Raw genomic sequence first — 16,773 nt, 5'->3', positions numbered from 1 at the left:
TGCTGTGGTTTACTTCAGCTAAGGCGAGAAAAACAGTTTGGTCTGACGAGGGGAGACAGCGGCCAACCAGACTTGGACAGCAGGAACATGGCCACGCGACTTGCCTTGGCCTCTCTGGGACTTATATAAAGTTGCATGAATAAGTGTTGGGCAAGATTACGATCTATACGTGTCTCTATTTCTCGTTTTACCTGCCCCGCCTTGTCACAACAGGGATGAGTGCAGTTCAGTGAAGTGCCTAATAACTGGAGCAGTAGGTAGGGAACGTAGGAGGCTTGACATTAAGACCCTGGCGTTTTAGAAATCCGATACGCTATTGACCCGTGTACTACTATCTCAGCGTAGGGATCTGGTGTCAGCATATTGTAGTCTAGTGTTGGGAGCCTCCTGTAACAGGGGCCCATTGAGTCTGAGGCAGCTGGGGCCTGATGGGCTGAAGCTGGGCTGCTGATCGATACTCACCGCCCCGCAACCGATGACCTCACTGTCATGGCTGCCGGCTGTGGACACCGCATGCTAGTCATTAGTGCCGGGGCACCAATCAGGAGCTTAGACTTGTCAATACCTGACTCTTACTGATACTGTGGCCATCTGTCAGCGTATTGTGTAACGGCCCCAAACACATACAGGGAGCTCGCTGGTACAATGGGAACAAGGTGTAGCACTCAACTCTAAAAGGACAGTCTTGAGCTCCCATTGAACTTAATTTACCTTTACAAGTTGCTGAATCAAACAAAAAAGAAATGACAGCAGTGCACATTCCCATTGACTGTGGAATCCTCTTAATAATACAACATTATCCTTATTTGCCCTCTTCACTCAAATCAAAGCCTTGGACATTTATGGATGAGTGACATCAACACGGCAATTAAGTTGGCCATTTAAATGAGAGAGCGCCTTCCTCACCTCGCCTGTTTGTTTTTCCCCAGCTCTTTTCCCTTCTGCCGTTTGATGATAGGAGAGGGTGAGCTTGAATTAGGGCGATGGGTCTTCCTTTGAGTGTCAGCCTAAAATGATCAGAGTAAAGATAAGAGGGTCTAGCAGCCCTCAAATCAGTCAAAGTGCCAAAGTCGGCCTTTTTCTCCTCAATTACCGGGTCTGTGAAGCCAGAGAGTGGAAGGCGCAGAGCCTGCTGCATTACTAAAGAGACAATCTATTTCCCCTTTGACCAGAGGGAGAGAAATCATTATGGCATGATTAGTAGCTTCGGCAGTGGGCGAGCATGGAGGTTCTACAGGAGATTCCTATTAATTGCCTTAGACCAAGGCATGAGCAGGATTGTTTTAGCGTTGATTTGTGGAGCTGTATGACTAGCTGTCGGAGATAAAAGCTGATGTCAGGTCTTAGTTATACTGGCAGACTTGATGCGCAGACAGAGGCTTGATGTCAAAATGAGCTTACTACTCTGGCTGGAGAAGACTTTCTCTATGCCTGTCCATGTCTTCCTCTTTGTCTTTCTTCACACTTCATAGTTTCCCTTCTACGCCTCCCTCCATCCCTCCACCCCTCCCACCCTCCTCAGATGGACTACACCCCAGCCCACCTCCCTCCATGCGCTCCCTCTCTCTCCCCTCCAACTGATAGCTGCCTCGGCCGATTATTTCATCCAGTGCGGTCCACTGAGAGCCTCCTCTCCCGGCTTTGGAAGAGCTTTAATTAGCCATGTTAATATCCCCTTCATTGGCCTTAATATCACTCAACACCTTCCTCCATCTCGGCGGCCACCAGGGTCCCCCTGTCCTGTCAGAACAGCTGATTATTGAGAAGGATAGCTTTAATCAAACCTAATTGCAGTTCATTCTTTCTCTCTATCCCCCTTTGCCCTCCATTGCCAACATCTAATGGCAGCGACGACTTGATATCCCATTAAAAAACAATTAAACAACCTCCTTTTGTCTCGGTGCGTGCCAAAACACCAGCACAAACTTCTGTAGATATTTAAGAAGTAAAAGAGAGAGAGGGGCCTTGTCTTAATTGCTCTCGTTTCCACCAAGGACCAATTTGCACTGTGCTCATGGAGAATCTTAACCAACTCAAATGTAATGGATGCTATAGCGCTGCCACTGCTGCGGACTATGAAAATTAAGCTTATCTTTTTAGCAGAGAAATTGTGCTTAATTGCCTTCATAACAGTAAACATAAAGGAGCTACTTTATGATAGCGTGGTCACTTCATTTCTTGTGTTTATTGTTTCTTAACTTTTGCTTTTGCTGTTAGGAACAGTATGTAAAAATAAGCGAGTCCCCAAGTAAAGGAGACAAGAGCAACTCTCAAAGTAATGTGTTTATTTTATGAAGTCAATGCATTGCACAGGAAATGTATTCTATCCAATCTCTGACATAAATTGTCTGCCAGTGCGTGACACACACACACACACACACACACACACACACACACACACACACACACACGGCCTTACCCAATCGGTATGAGAGGCGACAGACAAATAAAAGTCGTATTTCAGGCCTGCTTTCCGCAGATGTCTGCTGCTCTACATTATGACTCTTTGGGGAAATAAAAACAGGGTCAGGGAATTAGAGTACATAATGGTCATTTTGATGATCAGCCAACAGATGCAACCCCAAAACACAGTGAACACAATCAAGTGAAATGCACTAATGACAAGTTAGGTTTTTTATGGGTAAGCCACACACCAATCAGCATTCTGGCATGGGTAAGAGCGTCTTTTATTGATGTCCAAGCCAAGCTCTTTGGATGTGGAGTGAAAATATTTTCTCACCTCTCCTCTCCCTCCTGGGCCCTCCGACGAGCACAAGGTATAGGAGTCTATCGAAGAGCGCTTCTAAATGACCAGTGCATGTGTTAATGTGGCCAGGGTTAGAAGGGTCATTTCAGACTCTGATTTATGGGCTGGCCAGTATCCCACTGGGCGAACCAGGAGACTTAAGTGTTGCAAAAGCGTCCACTCAGGCCACACAAGCCACTGTATTTAGCCCCAATGAAATGGCCCTGCAATCTATGGTGCAATCTATGGTAATACAATGAGCCCCTACGACTGTGTGAGCTAACTTAGTATTACAATGGAGACCGCAGTGTTGCACATAGTAATGCCAGCGTGGAGTGATGAAAAATAAATATCACTGCATGATATTTATAATGAACAGGGGAAAGCAAGGCCGCAATCAGCCATGAGTCTGTGGGGAGAATTTGCTAGAACAACAAGTCAATTTCATTGCTTATTCAGTGTGGTTGTGGCTGTGGATGTCAGACAATAGCCAGCGTGTGAGGCCATTTTTGTTATTGGTCGTCTTTTGATTCTTCACATCTTAAAAAACAGCTCTGCACAAAGGTTTATCGATACACTTTTGGGAAACGCTGGGGTAAGCACAGAGGAGATTGGATGCACAAACCAAGCTGGCCCAGATCTTCCTCAGACTTGACATTTGCTCAGCGACGATTAGCCAGGTTGTAATTTGTGGCATAATTGCCTCACCCACCCACAAGTGCATGGGTGTGTGCACGCCTTATATGTGTGTGGCGTACGGAGGTCCCAGGGGTGTCCGCCTAATTGCCTGACAGGACTATAAGTTTTGTGGCGCGCTCTCACCTTGTTAGGTCCTTTATCCCTGATGCTCTTCAAACAAGACCTGGTCACAGGTGGGCCTCATTTGCCTCCCTATTGAACAGGAGAACTTTAATTGCACAGGGGGTGTCCTGGGATTAAAGAGGTGGGAGGAATATCAAGTGACTTCCTGGATGTTAGTGGCAGATGGGTGTCGGGGAAGACCTGTGAACTCAGGTGAGGAGAGCGCAAAGATGAGATTTGGGAGACACCCTTACAAGAAAAACATTTCAGATCTACGGACTGTATTATTTATACATTCAGAGTAAAACACTAACACAGATGTAGTAAAAAAATACCAAAAACATTTTTATTTATATATATTAAAAAAATCACAATCACAATCCCAATGAAGGAGGATAGTTTTTATCCTTCTAACACACAGCAAGTCATGCCCCTCTTGTTAAACACTAGACTTTATAAATAAAAGCACACCATATTGCTAGCTCTATAGAACCCTTGTTTTAGTCACCTATACAAATACAACACTTTTTGAAAAAATATTTTTAACATTCTGTCTCTACATCATTGCTCAGTACAGCTCCTGCTCTGCTTGTTTGAATGGCTGCGTGAATTAAATCAAGATGTTTTAAAGCCGTGTTTCATATTCATTCACCCGATTAATCATTCCATGTTGTTGTTCTGTGCTCTGTTTTCCAGATTCTTCCTAAAGTTCTTCCTCAAGTGTAATCAGAACTGCCTGAAGAATGCAGGGAATCCTCGAGACATGCGCAGATTCCAGGTGACTCCAGGACCACTTCACACTTAACGTCCGCTACATTTCACTTTGTCACTTTTTCTGTTTTTGGTCTATCACACCAACTCCGCGCAGCACCACATCTGAATACAATTCTATTATTGGCATGAATACGAGCGGAGACAAGAGAGAGAGAGAAAGGGAAGGGGGATTTGGTGTCCCATGCGCTCCGGACAGAATATTTATAAGAGAATACCAGCTGACACAAATAAGGATATAGGATTTAAGAGTGCCATCAATTGTGTGGATGACAGTTTTCCGAGCTGCGGCACAGAGGGGAGGACGATGTGACCACATGTAACAACAGTGTTAACTCAGGGATCTGTCTGCCAGCGGAAACACGTATGCACCAGCACGCAGAAGCAGCGCACATGTACAGATGCAGGCACATACTTATATTTACTTTCCCCGTATGTTCTCCCCCATTCTCTCATCCACACATGCATACACTTAAACTGACACATGCGCCGCTCCCACCACTGAAAGACATCTGAAAGCCATCACTGTTGTGGTCGGACAAAATGAAAGATTTACACTAAGGGAACATGACTGTTGAAGGGCCACAAAGCAATTTTATTTGCCTCGGCCTTACTTTCAAATCTGCTCACCACTCCTTAACTTAACTCTTTTTTTTAGATTCATATTTTCAAAATGTGTCACTCGATGGACTCAAAATTTAGTTTGAGGGATTTTCTTGCCAACATTTGTCGACATTTTGTCTGTTTGCATAGACTTTGCCAATTCTACAAAAGATTTCTCATATTTTGTTTTTGATGATGACCAAAGCAGAAAATTCAGACAAAAAACTGTGTAACAAAACATATTATATTTTAATGTTAAAAATAAATAAACAGTAATAAAATAGGACTTATCTTTGCTCAAATGAAAAAAAAAAAAAAAAAAAAAAAAATATCTTTCCATGCCTCCATTCATCCCACTCAGACAACAAGGAGAGCACTAGGTCAAGGTGAAGCAACCAGAGTTTAGCTCCATTTGTCCTATCGGGGCTAACGACAAACTCAGGGAAGGCGTCCGTCACCGCCGCGCTCTCCCTTCTGACAGGCACACGAGGCGACACCAAGTGACATGCTCCAGGTGAAGACGTGGGACATGAAACAGAGCAGACAGGGTGTCCCGTCCCCATGTCACCTCCTTCAGACCTCCCCTACCTCCTCCAATCTCCCCTCAGGCTGAATCTGGACTGATGCCTGACAGCCACTAAGGGCTTTCACCTCTTACTTACTCCTCTGTGCCAAAAAGAAAGTGTTTTTTTTTGTGAGGCTACGACGTGACCATTAATCTAAAACACAACACGGTTTTACATGTATTGTTAACTTTTAATGATGGTTCTGTCCTCGGTCCAACAGTTAGGATGTCATTTTTTCCCCCAGATAGATTTCCCAGATGCTCCGGTATAGGTGTTCCTCTGGCCCGACTTGTGTATTCTGCATGCCTTCCACTCCACTTATTACCCCCAAAAACCAGCTGGAGGCCAGAGAGGGCCCAATCCATCATCCTCGGCTTGGCCCAGCTCTGAACCTGCTCACAAGAATGGAGCTCTTTCACTTCCCCTGCTCTGCGTCCACCGCCCCCTCCTGACTCCCACCCTTCCTAAAACCGACCCAAAAAAAGAAAAAAATTGCCCCCTAAATTCCAGTGCTACACCGAGGTCACTCACCGGCAAAGCAAACCTGAGAGGGGCTCTCTGTTTCCGGCTTCCAAACACTTTGGCCATTCACATGGGCTGCACTGTTTGGAGATGTGGTGGCCCAAAAAATAACAACAAAAATAAGCATTATGAAATATGGAGTGTGGCTTGGAATCTGATCCTAGTAAAATGTTTGCTGAGTGATGGAACGGCGTACGGTTCACTTGCTAATGACTCCAGTAATATTTTAAAAGGGAGGCCTTCCTTCCTCAAATAGATGGACAAGCTGATCAATAATTGTGATCCTGTCTTATATGACAGTTGGTGGAGTAGCAAACGGAAATGGTATTTTAGTGATTGAAAAGTCAATTAGTTGTACACAAATGCAAGACACTAAAAAGCAAAAACAAAATGGCAGGGAAGCAGGGCAACTGTAATGTGATATGTCCAAAGAGAGCAAAATAAAAATCAATACCACACAGCCATGCACCTGGTATAGCAGTGTCTGTGAAACATTCATGTATCGACTGGCGCCTTTGTAACATGCAGTGTGCTGTGGGCCTGTTAAACTGGCCTTCATTATTGTTTTTCTGTTTTTCTGAACTCTTCTCTCTGCATCCTGTAGGTGGTCGTATCGACGACTGTCAATGTGGACGGCCACGTCTTGGCTGTCTCTGACAATATGTTCGTGCACAACAATTCCAAACATGGGCGAAGGGCTCGCAGACTCGACCCTTCAGAAGGTACGCCTCCTTATCTGGAGAATGGTAGGCACATTTTACATCTTATAATTTGCTAATTCACTCCTTTTTCTAGTTTTCTTTTAGACACCTTTCCATTCCACATCTCACGCACCTAGTCACTTCTAGTTTTATTCCGGTTACTCCATCACCTCTGTTTTGAACTTTCACTTGCTTCTGCCTCCCTCATACCTGTTCTTGAATTACCATTGGAAATAGTATGCATTGCTCAGTATATTTATCATTTTGATTACACTAATAAAGATAATACTCAGACTTATCTATAATTTAGAAATGCTATACTATTTCCAGTTTTCTATTACTAAAGGCACATGCATTTGTCCTAAAAGTCAATGTGAAACATGATCAAATTGCTTAAGAATTTGGCTGTGAGGTCAATTTCCTGTCATTGGGTTCTGCAGATTTAAGCTGTGAGAGAGCTGAAACAGGGAACGGAGGAGAAAGAGAGAAAGGGGGAGGGAGGATGTGTGTTTGAGTAGGTGGGGGGGCGCTCGATGAGAAAAACAGAACTTACTGTTTTTCTTCCAACTGATTCCATATGATAGACTGATTGCCTGCTCAGCCAAAACGAGAGAGAAGGACCACCAAACCATGGGAAATACAAAAGTAAAATGCACTAAACATAACCTTGTGACCCCCATGGCCTCCCCTCGCAGATGGGAGCACATGCAGCTGAAAGACTGTAAGGAGAAACTGCACTGAACAGATTGGCTCCAATTGTGTAAATTGCTTATCTTCAGATTTCAAGAGCCAATTATGGCTGGGCAAACAGTTTATATACACCACTGAGTAAAACAAGCTTCTCTACACATTAATGGGCATTAATGGTTCTATCACCAAAAGCAAATGTAATGTTTAATACAACAACATCTAATAAAAAAAAAAGGACTAGACAATTAATATATCTCAGTGCACCCCAGTCCTAGTGGGGGAAAGAGCTAATCTATTTGTTTTTGTCTTTATTAATGACTCCTCTACTGGAGAACAAAATCAAATAATTAAAGTCCTGCCCGGAGCACCAAAGTCATTATGTTCGCTGACGTTCTGTTTGTGTGTTTCACGTTTATGACACGATAGGTGTGGATCGCCTAGCAACCAGTTTCTTAATGAGGAGAGCAATTAAAGAGGTTGAGCCCTCGCCTCCATGTTCCCTCGCTCCCTTGGGACCGCTGTGTTGTGTGTGCTGCCGTGTGCGCCTGTGTTCTTCACAGGTTACACTAGCCCATCCTTTTCTTCCCCTGCACTCTTCAAAGCACCCGAGTGATGCCCCGTAAAGCGAGCCGAGACGCTATTGTCAAGCGCCCAGTTGAACACGTCTCTGTCTTAAATACACCTTCTCTCTTCTGCCTGAGCGAGACTCATTTAACATGCATCAACAGCGCTTTGTCGGGAGTCACCTTTAACAAACAGAGATGTGACGCGGGAGAGAGGGAAAGCAGTCGTAAAATGTAATTCTAAGCGGGTCGTCCATCGCGGCCTGACAAGTCGCGGGCAGACAGACAGCATGCTTTAAATTAGCAACACATTCTTAGCTCGAGAGTTCACTGGGCGCGGAGCATCCGATATGCCGGTGGCTCAGTGACTGACTGGGAGGCATCTCTGCTCATACTACAGCTGCCTCATATTGATCAAGAAGTGCTGCCCCCTATTGGTTCACGCCAAGTATAACCCTCTAGGTGACAGTTTGAACCCTGGTGTGTGACAGTTTTTGTCACACGACAAGCATATTATGTATTCAGACATGCACATGCTCTGTCACTCAAACATGTATAGATGTGGGCTCAAAGGTGAATAAACATACTCACAAACAGTCCACTCTCTCACAGTGGTCACGCACTCCCAGCAGTGAGTGTGACACCCACGTGCACGCGCCTCAGCTCAGTTCACCATTATAGAGCCCCAGACAATATAGGAGACTCAGCACAGAGCCTGCAGCGCCTGCCTCATTTGCATGCCAAGTGGCTGTAATGCTGTTAGGGTTTATGCAATAAAGACAAGTGAATCCAGACTGCTGGGCCTAAGAGGAAGAAAGAGAGGGAGGCTGAGGAACGGAGGGAAGGAGAAAAGGAAGGAGAGAGAGGCAGGAAGAGTGAGAGAGTCAAAGGGAACAGATGGCCCAGGGAGAGGTAAAAGGTATAATCCCATCAGCTGCACTATCAACCGACCATCTGGATATCCCACAGCACAATTACAACACATTTCAGCAGGCAGAACAAAGGACGGCTTCGTGGGGCCACATCAGACCTGTTTGAGTGTCACAATAGAGAGCGCGGCCTCCTCCGCTCAGATCCCGGATCAGTTCTGACGTCCTCCTCAGCTGGGCCTAACTAGAGGCGAATACAGTGGGACACTTCACAGATTGGCTGTCTGCGGGCATTTCACATCATAGGCACTTTTTAAAATGTAAGCAGACAAAAAGCACAGATTAACAGCTTCATGCATGTGTGAAGACAGAATCAAGTTAAGTGAAAGTGAAACTGGTGAAATTCCAAAAAAGTTAGGGAGGACTTAACGGTGCACGTCCTGCCCGCTCCTCTCCTCCTGATGCCTATCATGTGCTGAAGGGGCATTGTGCGTGTCTGTCATCAGATCGCCTGCGCTGACTGTGTAATCCACTTTGCCACGGTCCCCATTCAGCACATGCTCCCCTCTCTGTCTGTGCATTGAGACATATGCAAATGTTCAGGCAGAAGGCTGGACGGCTTAGGGCCCGAGTCGCTGCCTCTCCATGGGTGCTTGTGTGTGGGTGGGAGGTGCTGTTTTGTATGCCTGTCGGAGGATCCAGGCTACAGCTGCCCCCCAACCGCCACCGCTCGGCCCTCTCCGTACCTCCTCCTCCTGCCTGCTGCCCTCCTCCCTCTCCGTCTCATCCCCAAAGTCAATTTGTTTACAGTAATTTTGAAGGGTGAATTATTTGCTGTAATCGTCCGCACTGATGAAGGTCAGGCCCTTAGAGGGGGCCCAGCATGCCCATAGAGGCTTGGTCCTCTTTCAGACGCTCCGCTTCGCAATTAAGGAAAGCAAATGTCACTCCTCCAGGCCTCACAAATGAAAATCTGTACGAGGTGATTAGCATGAAGTCAACAGCGCCTGTTAAAGTCAGATTCCCTGTAGTACCCGTGTGTATGTGTTCACTTTATGGGCAGGGAGCGAGAGCAAACATGACCTGAGCAGACCCAACAGCAAGGCAAACAAAGGGAGATGTCTTGTCTGAGGTGATCCATACAACAATGGCCGACTGCGATTTACTTACTGGATGAAAGGGATAATGGAGGTTCTGAACTGAGCACCCCCCAAAAATAGGAACTTGCTGGAATAGTCGCCCGCATTTTGAGCAGCGCGGAAACATGCACAATTCATAGCATATTCACAGATATTGATGGAAATAGATGAAATTTGATATTGTTGTTTTATGGCAAGCTGTCATGCTATTCCTGTTGTAAACACAGTGTTGTGGCAAACACCATATTAAGGTAATGCATCAAGTGACAGTGAAAGTGAGGCAGCAGATCACTCAAATTAGATTATAATAACAAGCCACGCTGTTGATGAATGACAGAGCTCCGTAGCACAAGTCATGCCAGATGAAAAGCATTGTAATAAACAATACGAAATGGATTGAATCGATCACAAAAAGCAAAGAAAAAATCTGGGTGTGAATAATTCATGAGTGCATTTCACGTTATGAAATCTGATACTTCTCCGAGTGCGTTCTTGCCCTGTCCTGCATATGCAGAACAAAGGTAATGGAATCACATGAAACAGCCAAAGCTTGTCATTTCCACTTTAACGGCTCACATTCTTGACTCATTTAAGATGTGTTCAACTTTGAAATTTTGTACTGTACGGCGCGCTGGGTGCATGCTTAATCAATTCTGATAGCTACATTTGCCCTGACACATAATTTGCTCTATCAAATCATTTTCCTTGCGAGCCCAGCGTTTAGCCTTTGTGAAGTGGACCATTTGAAGGGTCTGCTTAACTACACCACTCCACTGCGCTGATAAATGATTTTGATTCTCACGCCTTAAAGGACAAATCCATCATTTTTTCCCCTCTTCCTAGGGGCAATTTTCATGATATGTCTTTGTGAGGGAGAAGACATTGACGGGTTGAGCGTTTAGGGAGGTGTCTGTAAAGTAGATGTAGAAGGCCCCGCTTTTTAAAATTTGGTGCTGAATTTGCTCTTCTTTCTGTGTCTTGTATAAGCAGCCACCCCGTGCATCAAGGCCATCAGCCCCAGTGAGGGATGGACCACCGGAGGAGCCACAGTCATCATAATAGGGGACAACTTCTTTGACGGTCTACAAGTCGTCTTCGGCACCATGCTCGTATGGAGTGAGGTAAGGAGGAGTCTCGCTCGGACCCAATCCCTGTCCTGACATCAGTATCAGTATGCAAAAGTCAAAAAAGTAACATTATTGTAGCTTTCAAATAGTATTAATGGAGAAAAACACACTGCCAAAGCTACTACAAACGAGGATTTTCAAAAGTATCAAAAATAAGATACTAATCGATACTAAAACCATACTCATTTCAACAAGTATCAATACTAAAAAAAATGACAAACAATGTTGGGAGTGGTCTTGAGCTTTATCAGAACTAGTATAAGACCAAATGATAACAAAAAGAAAGAACTATTGTCTTAAAAAAAGGGAATTTTTAAATGACCCTTGTGGTATTGAAATCGGTATCGCCTGTTCTTAGTATCGAAATTACATGCAACTAATTTACAACTGTATATACCGCTATAAACACTTATTCTACTACTGCGTAACAAATACTATCTCAACTAGTATCACTAATTACATGTCTACTAATATTCCTTGTTATAATTGCAGATGAGAAAGCCAACATCATTAAAAGTATGCTTTACAAAACGTATACATCCAAGTACATCTCTTAAGTATCTAGTTACTTTCCTCTTCTGTCAGTACAAGCAAGGGCCAATTACACGCTCGACTTAACATCTTGTTTTTAAGAAAGAGCTCATTATTTCTCCTCTTTTTCCAGCTGATAACTCCCCACGCCATCCGGGTGCAGACTCCTCCCCGACACATCCCCGGCGTGGTGGAAGTCACGCTGTCCTACAAGTCCAAGCAGTTCTGCAAAGGTGCTCCTGGGAGGTTCGTCTATACTGGTAAGCCCCCTTTCTCTTCCACAGGCTCTGCTGCACCCCCCCCTCATATTTTTTCTCCTCCTTCTCACCCCTGTCTGGTTGCAGCGTTCAGGGTGCTAATAATGAACTAACCAGAGACCCGCACGGCGAATGTTAAAACGTGTGAGATCTGCTGCTAAGTGTTTGCCCGAGTAGCTCCTACAAGTGCAATCCAATCCCCCCTTGACCCGCCATCATACAAGGTCGCTGCCAAGCCCTGTTAAACTCAAGCTGTCAGGATAAGTCATTGTGCCAATTCTCTTTATCTACCCCGTTGTGAGACAGATAACACTTTCAGCTAATTTCTCCCATTTTGTCAAACGTGTGTTTCTTTAACATCAATCAGATGAGGGAAGAATAGGTGAGTGAGAGTGGAGGAGCTCTGTTTCAACAAGTCTAAAACAATTTATTATTATTGAATGATATGAAAACATGGAGCTGAATTAAAAATGATATTGAGACACAAAATTTATGAATAACAGTTTCACGTTTTAAGAACTATAGATTCTTAAGTTTGCGTGCGGGTGTTTTGGCGGCATCCAGTGGGGATTGAACAAAATTGCAATTCTCTATCTTTCTTTTTAGACAGTTCATTAACACATTTTGGAAAAAATATTGTAGTCTAAAAAGACGTATGTTAATAAATGACATTTCCTATTGTATTTATCAGTTTGTTCTTTCCAACAAACAGTGAAAGATGTATTTGATTTTAGATAGTTATTTACAACTAAATGTTATTCGGTAAAACACCATTTTATGATTAAGGCCTTTCAAACAGTCAACTTCCACCTTGGAGTACAGACATTCAGCTTCCACCAGAATGTGTTCCTTCTAATCCACACCAAATAAGAAGGAACTGCTTACTTTTAAATGTACCAACTTATCAGTACAGATTATTACAAAGTTCAAATTGGCAGACTGGCAGTGGTTTGGTTAGATGATGCCTGTGAGAAAATATGTGTGACTCTCTCAGACGGAAGTGCTGGTCTTATCTGTCATCATTGGTGAGGAGACGAGAGCTGTGGAGGTCACAGCCTGTCTGACCTGGAAGACTCTGTCTGTTCTACCTCTGATGGGCAGAATCAAACCAGGGTGCAACTCTCCCTCACACCCCCCCCCCCCCCCCCCCCCCCCCCCCCCCCCCCATCAGCACCCAGCTTAGCCCTGGCCTTGAGCACGGCAGAATTGCAAAGTGGGTGCCCTGACTCCCCCCCTCCTCCGCAAATGCCTAACCAGACCCCTCCGTCCTGGGGCAGCTGTTTCTCATCAACCCCCCTTCTCTCGCTCCCTGACTCCCTCCCCAAACCTTCAGCGCACCCCCCAGTCACCCGTCCCCTCCGCTCTCCTCCATGCGTGCAGTCTGGCCCCGCTCTCCTGCGTTTAACCTCCCTAGCAGGAGTGGAGCAGAGGCCAACGAGGCAGCAGGATAATGAAACAGGAGCGAGAGTGTGGCGCTAAATGTGTCTGTTTGTGCAGAGGCAGCCCTGAGAAGGTGTATAAGTTAAGACATTAATGGCTTCTATAGCACCCTGGTGGAAGTGCCAGGTCCCAGAAGAACAGACCCCATTAGTCACAGAGGCTAAGCGGATTGGGACGATTACCATCAGGTTTTACTAGGGAAACGTGTCCCCTTCTCTATCTTTGTTGATTTTTCCCCCTATTCTTCCTCTCTGTCTTCCCCTGGTTCCTACTCACTTCCAGTTAGTATAAAGATACAATTACCCCTAGAGGCAATGCTGGTACAATTGATTAGTGCGCGGAATTAAAAGAGAAAGTCACCAATAGACAGGTCCGACTCGTCTGCTCTGCTTTTCCCAGTGTGGCTCACCCTGATTGTATGAGGGCTGATGCTTAAGAGAATGAAACTGTTTAAGAGAGCATAACGGTAGAATTAGGTATCACTGTTTCCATATGTACTGTAATTGCTACAAGGAAGGATGTTAGCTACTTCTGTTGAACATTAGAATGTGAGTGGGCTGAGAACAAGAGGCTGGATCATGTATTTAAGAGTGAAACTGCTTGTTTGAAAGCGCAGCGTCTCCTCTGTGTTAGAGCACTTGAATAAATGGGACTGCATGAGCAAATAGATTTGAAATGACCTGAGTTACAATAGCAAATCAGCAGAGCTGAAAAGGGCAATGTAGTGACACGGCGCTGAATAAAGCACACAATGTTCTGGTGTCATATTTGAAAGCAACATGTGCATATCAAAGGTCTGCTTATCAAAGCATGTGTTTCAAGCGTGACTCAAGAGCTCTGCTTGAGAGGCCTGTAGACTGCTTTTTTCATGTTGACTCTTCTTGCACCACCAGCCTAATTGTGGAGATTTAACTCGCTCGATTTAAGAAATTATCACAAATTACTGTGAGTCAACATACGAGAGACCTGCAGTGGGTTTGGAACAGCAACAGGACACGTCCTCAGTGGAGTTAGTACTCTGGACCTGCTCCAAGACCCACAAAGCATTCTAAAGAGAGCCGTGTAGTGGCTGTCCAATAATCCTGTGGCCATTGACTATTCAAAGTATAAAACACTAATGACACAAACAGACATAGGCATAAAAGTTTAGTGACTGCTCCATGGAGCTTATATGTGCACTTTAATTGGTACATTGAACTGAATGACATGTGGCTATTTCAGCTTTTTACAGTCTGTACCTTTTCCTTTTCACACCAAATGTTGTCCCTAGGAGCCTGCTGCATGTCCTCTGTCTAATCCATGTATTGGTTATCCATTGGTCAGGACAGGACTGGTAGAGCTAACTGTCAGGAAGGTTGTAGAAAATCAAAAGGAGAAAGTTCTGGCTGTGCCTGAGTCAATACTTTATTATACTTTACTAAGCACAGGAAGGAGCTTTTCTTTGGAACAATTTTCAGCCTCATTTACAGCTGTTGTAAGCTATTTTTATCACATAGTTGTAGCAGTGTGTGAACAAGTAGATCATAAATAAAAACTTTGAGTAAACAATTTATTCAATTTAAGTTCCTAATTGCATCAGAGCTTTTGGTTTTCTATCTTTGCCAAGTTTCCACAAGCGCTCCCCTCCAGGGGCCGCAGCGCAGGCCCTTGGTAATATGGTTCTGCAAGCAGTCCTAACACACTCAGCCACTATTTATCCTAATCAGTGACATCCATATAACCAGGATTGCTTAAAATGAACCCCTTCCGCGCCCCAGAAAACGCACATTTAGCGGGACCCCATTTGTCATGGGTAAATTGAGGGTCAGTAAACTTCGCCTGTATCCTCCAGTGGGGATCCGGGACATGCATCATAACGTTAGAGAGAATGATTGGCGAAGGCGAGCTGTCACACATTTGTCAGGGGGAAGGGAACATTATTTGCTAATTTCCCAAGCTGGGCACTGACAGGGTGCTTCGTCTTCAGACCTTTGGTGACCAGCAGGGCTTCCCAGCTATTAGTACAAGTCAAGTGTTTTTTTCTTCTTTTTCTCCCTTCACTGTAAAGCAGCAGTAATAAGAGGCGCTCGCTCGACCTTACACAGCACACTGGGTGAAGGATTTTGGACGGAACTGATGCCCCATAGTGTGAGCAGCTCTTGCCAGGCTTTTAGTTGAGGCCAGACAGCCTTGAGGGCTGATGGATCACAAACTTTCCTTGTCAAGGTGACGCTATCGACTCCACTGCACCAAAATCTGACAAAATGGGTATGAGGCAGTCATTCATCAACATAAGGACAAAGGGGTCATGTGTGCTTCACTCAATACTGCTGGAGATCAAGAAATGTCAGCCTGTAAGGGATGGGACAAGACCATGTGGGCAGAGCAAACCTTTGTTTACTTAGAATTTTTAGTGCATAACACCACAGATATTAAAGTGTGATATCCAATTCTCAAATCCAAAGTGAAACACACTTCCTGCTTTACTCTTGGAAAGAGGGAGACAACATTATGTACTTTAGATTTAGTCTCCTCCGGCTGAAATTAAGCAAACAAACAGTGCTCTTTATCGGAGCAGATCAGATTGGACCTTTTGCTGTGCAGCCTGTGAATGGGCCTATCCTTACGTCTCCTCTCCACCCTGCCGTCCATTGCACTTTGAAGTCTCAGACCCAGAAGCTGATCAGATGGAGAGCTTCCTTTTCATTTCCTGTCCTGCAGGGTTGGGCAACGCGTACCAGTTGTTGGTCAGCGATGGGGTGGGTCCTGAAGCCAAGATATGCTACAATCAAAGGCATTCAGGGTGGTATGTAAACAGATATGGACATGCAAGACACATAACAATGTCCAAAATGGCATAGTTTACTTTGCCTTTCTTCGCTATAATTCCTTCTCTCTCTCACTATCCAAGTAAGCGGTTTTGAAAATGTCAGAGCCACCGAGGAAGTGGATTGTAACCAGTTGGCACAACAGTTTTAGCATGTGTCAGGCAGTGTTATCCGCGGCCGTACCCCCTATACCTACCTCACCTGTCTCATTACAACGCTGGTATTTAGCACTATCTCGGCAGGAGTGTAGCAGACACTGGTTGCCAAGTGAGATGGGCGCGGGTTTTTGAAGGCCGCGTGAGCCGGTGCAGGAAGGTCCTTGTGTCCAATTAGGGGGCTGACGTGACGCGCGCACCCCCGCTGTCAGCCGCACTTGTCAGGTAAGCTTTGAGGAGCACTCGGTGGCATTATTCCACAGCGTGTTATCAGCAAGTGACCTGTGAAATCCAGCGCTGGGAAATTGATTGAAATAATGACTTGCAGTTGAGCATGTATTTTTCCCATTACGCTCCTGTGTGAAATGCATTGTGGGTATCTCAAGAGGGAAAGTGTAAGGGTAGGCAATGTTGACAAAAAAATATATTTGTTGGACTATCTTGATAATGTTAATAATAGTTTGCAATCCATATGGAATGTCCCA

The 16,773-nt window shown here is 44.9% G+C and overlaps 1 protein-coding gene across 6 annotated transcripts in view; it reads left to right on the top strand.

Moving 5' to 3' along the window:
- The window catches only part of ebf3b (EBF transcription factor 3b), a 67,950-nt gene that overhangs the window by 35,920 nt on the left and 15,257 nt on the right, over positions 1-16,773 (top strand). For 2 of the 6 annotated variants that reach the window (XM_072436796.1, XM_072436800.1), the window contains exons 7-10: positions 4,244-4,325; positions 6,614-6,755; positions 10,959-11,092; positions 11,763-11,889. In XM_072436796.1, coding sequence (XP_072292897.1) covers positions 4,244-4,325; positions 6,614-6,755; positions 10,959-11,092; positions 11,763-11,889 — 485 coding nt within the window. The remainder of the gene's footprint in view (positions 1-4,243; positions 4,326-6,613; positions 6,756-10,958; positions 11,093-11,762; positions 11,890-16,773) is intronic. The other 4 variants (XM_072436799.1, XM_072436802.1, XM_072436797.1 and 1 more) reach the window with 2 other exon arrangements.

The sequence above is a fragment of the Eucyclogobius newberryi genome, unplaced genomic scaffold (assembly GCF_026437365.1).
Source record: "Eucyclogobius newberryi isolate DKJ021-1_F unplaced genomic scaffold, fEucNew1.0.hap1 SCAF_8, whole genome shotgun sequence".
Lineage (NCBI taxonomy): Eukaryota > Metazoa > Chordata > Actinopteri > Gobiiformes > Gobiidae > Eucyclogobius > Eucyclogobius newberryi.
The sequence above is the reverse complement of the archived record's forward strand: the minus strand, read 5'-3'. Positions and strand labels throughout refer to the sequence as shown.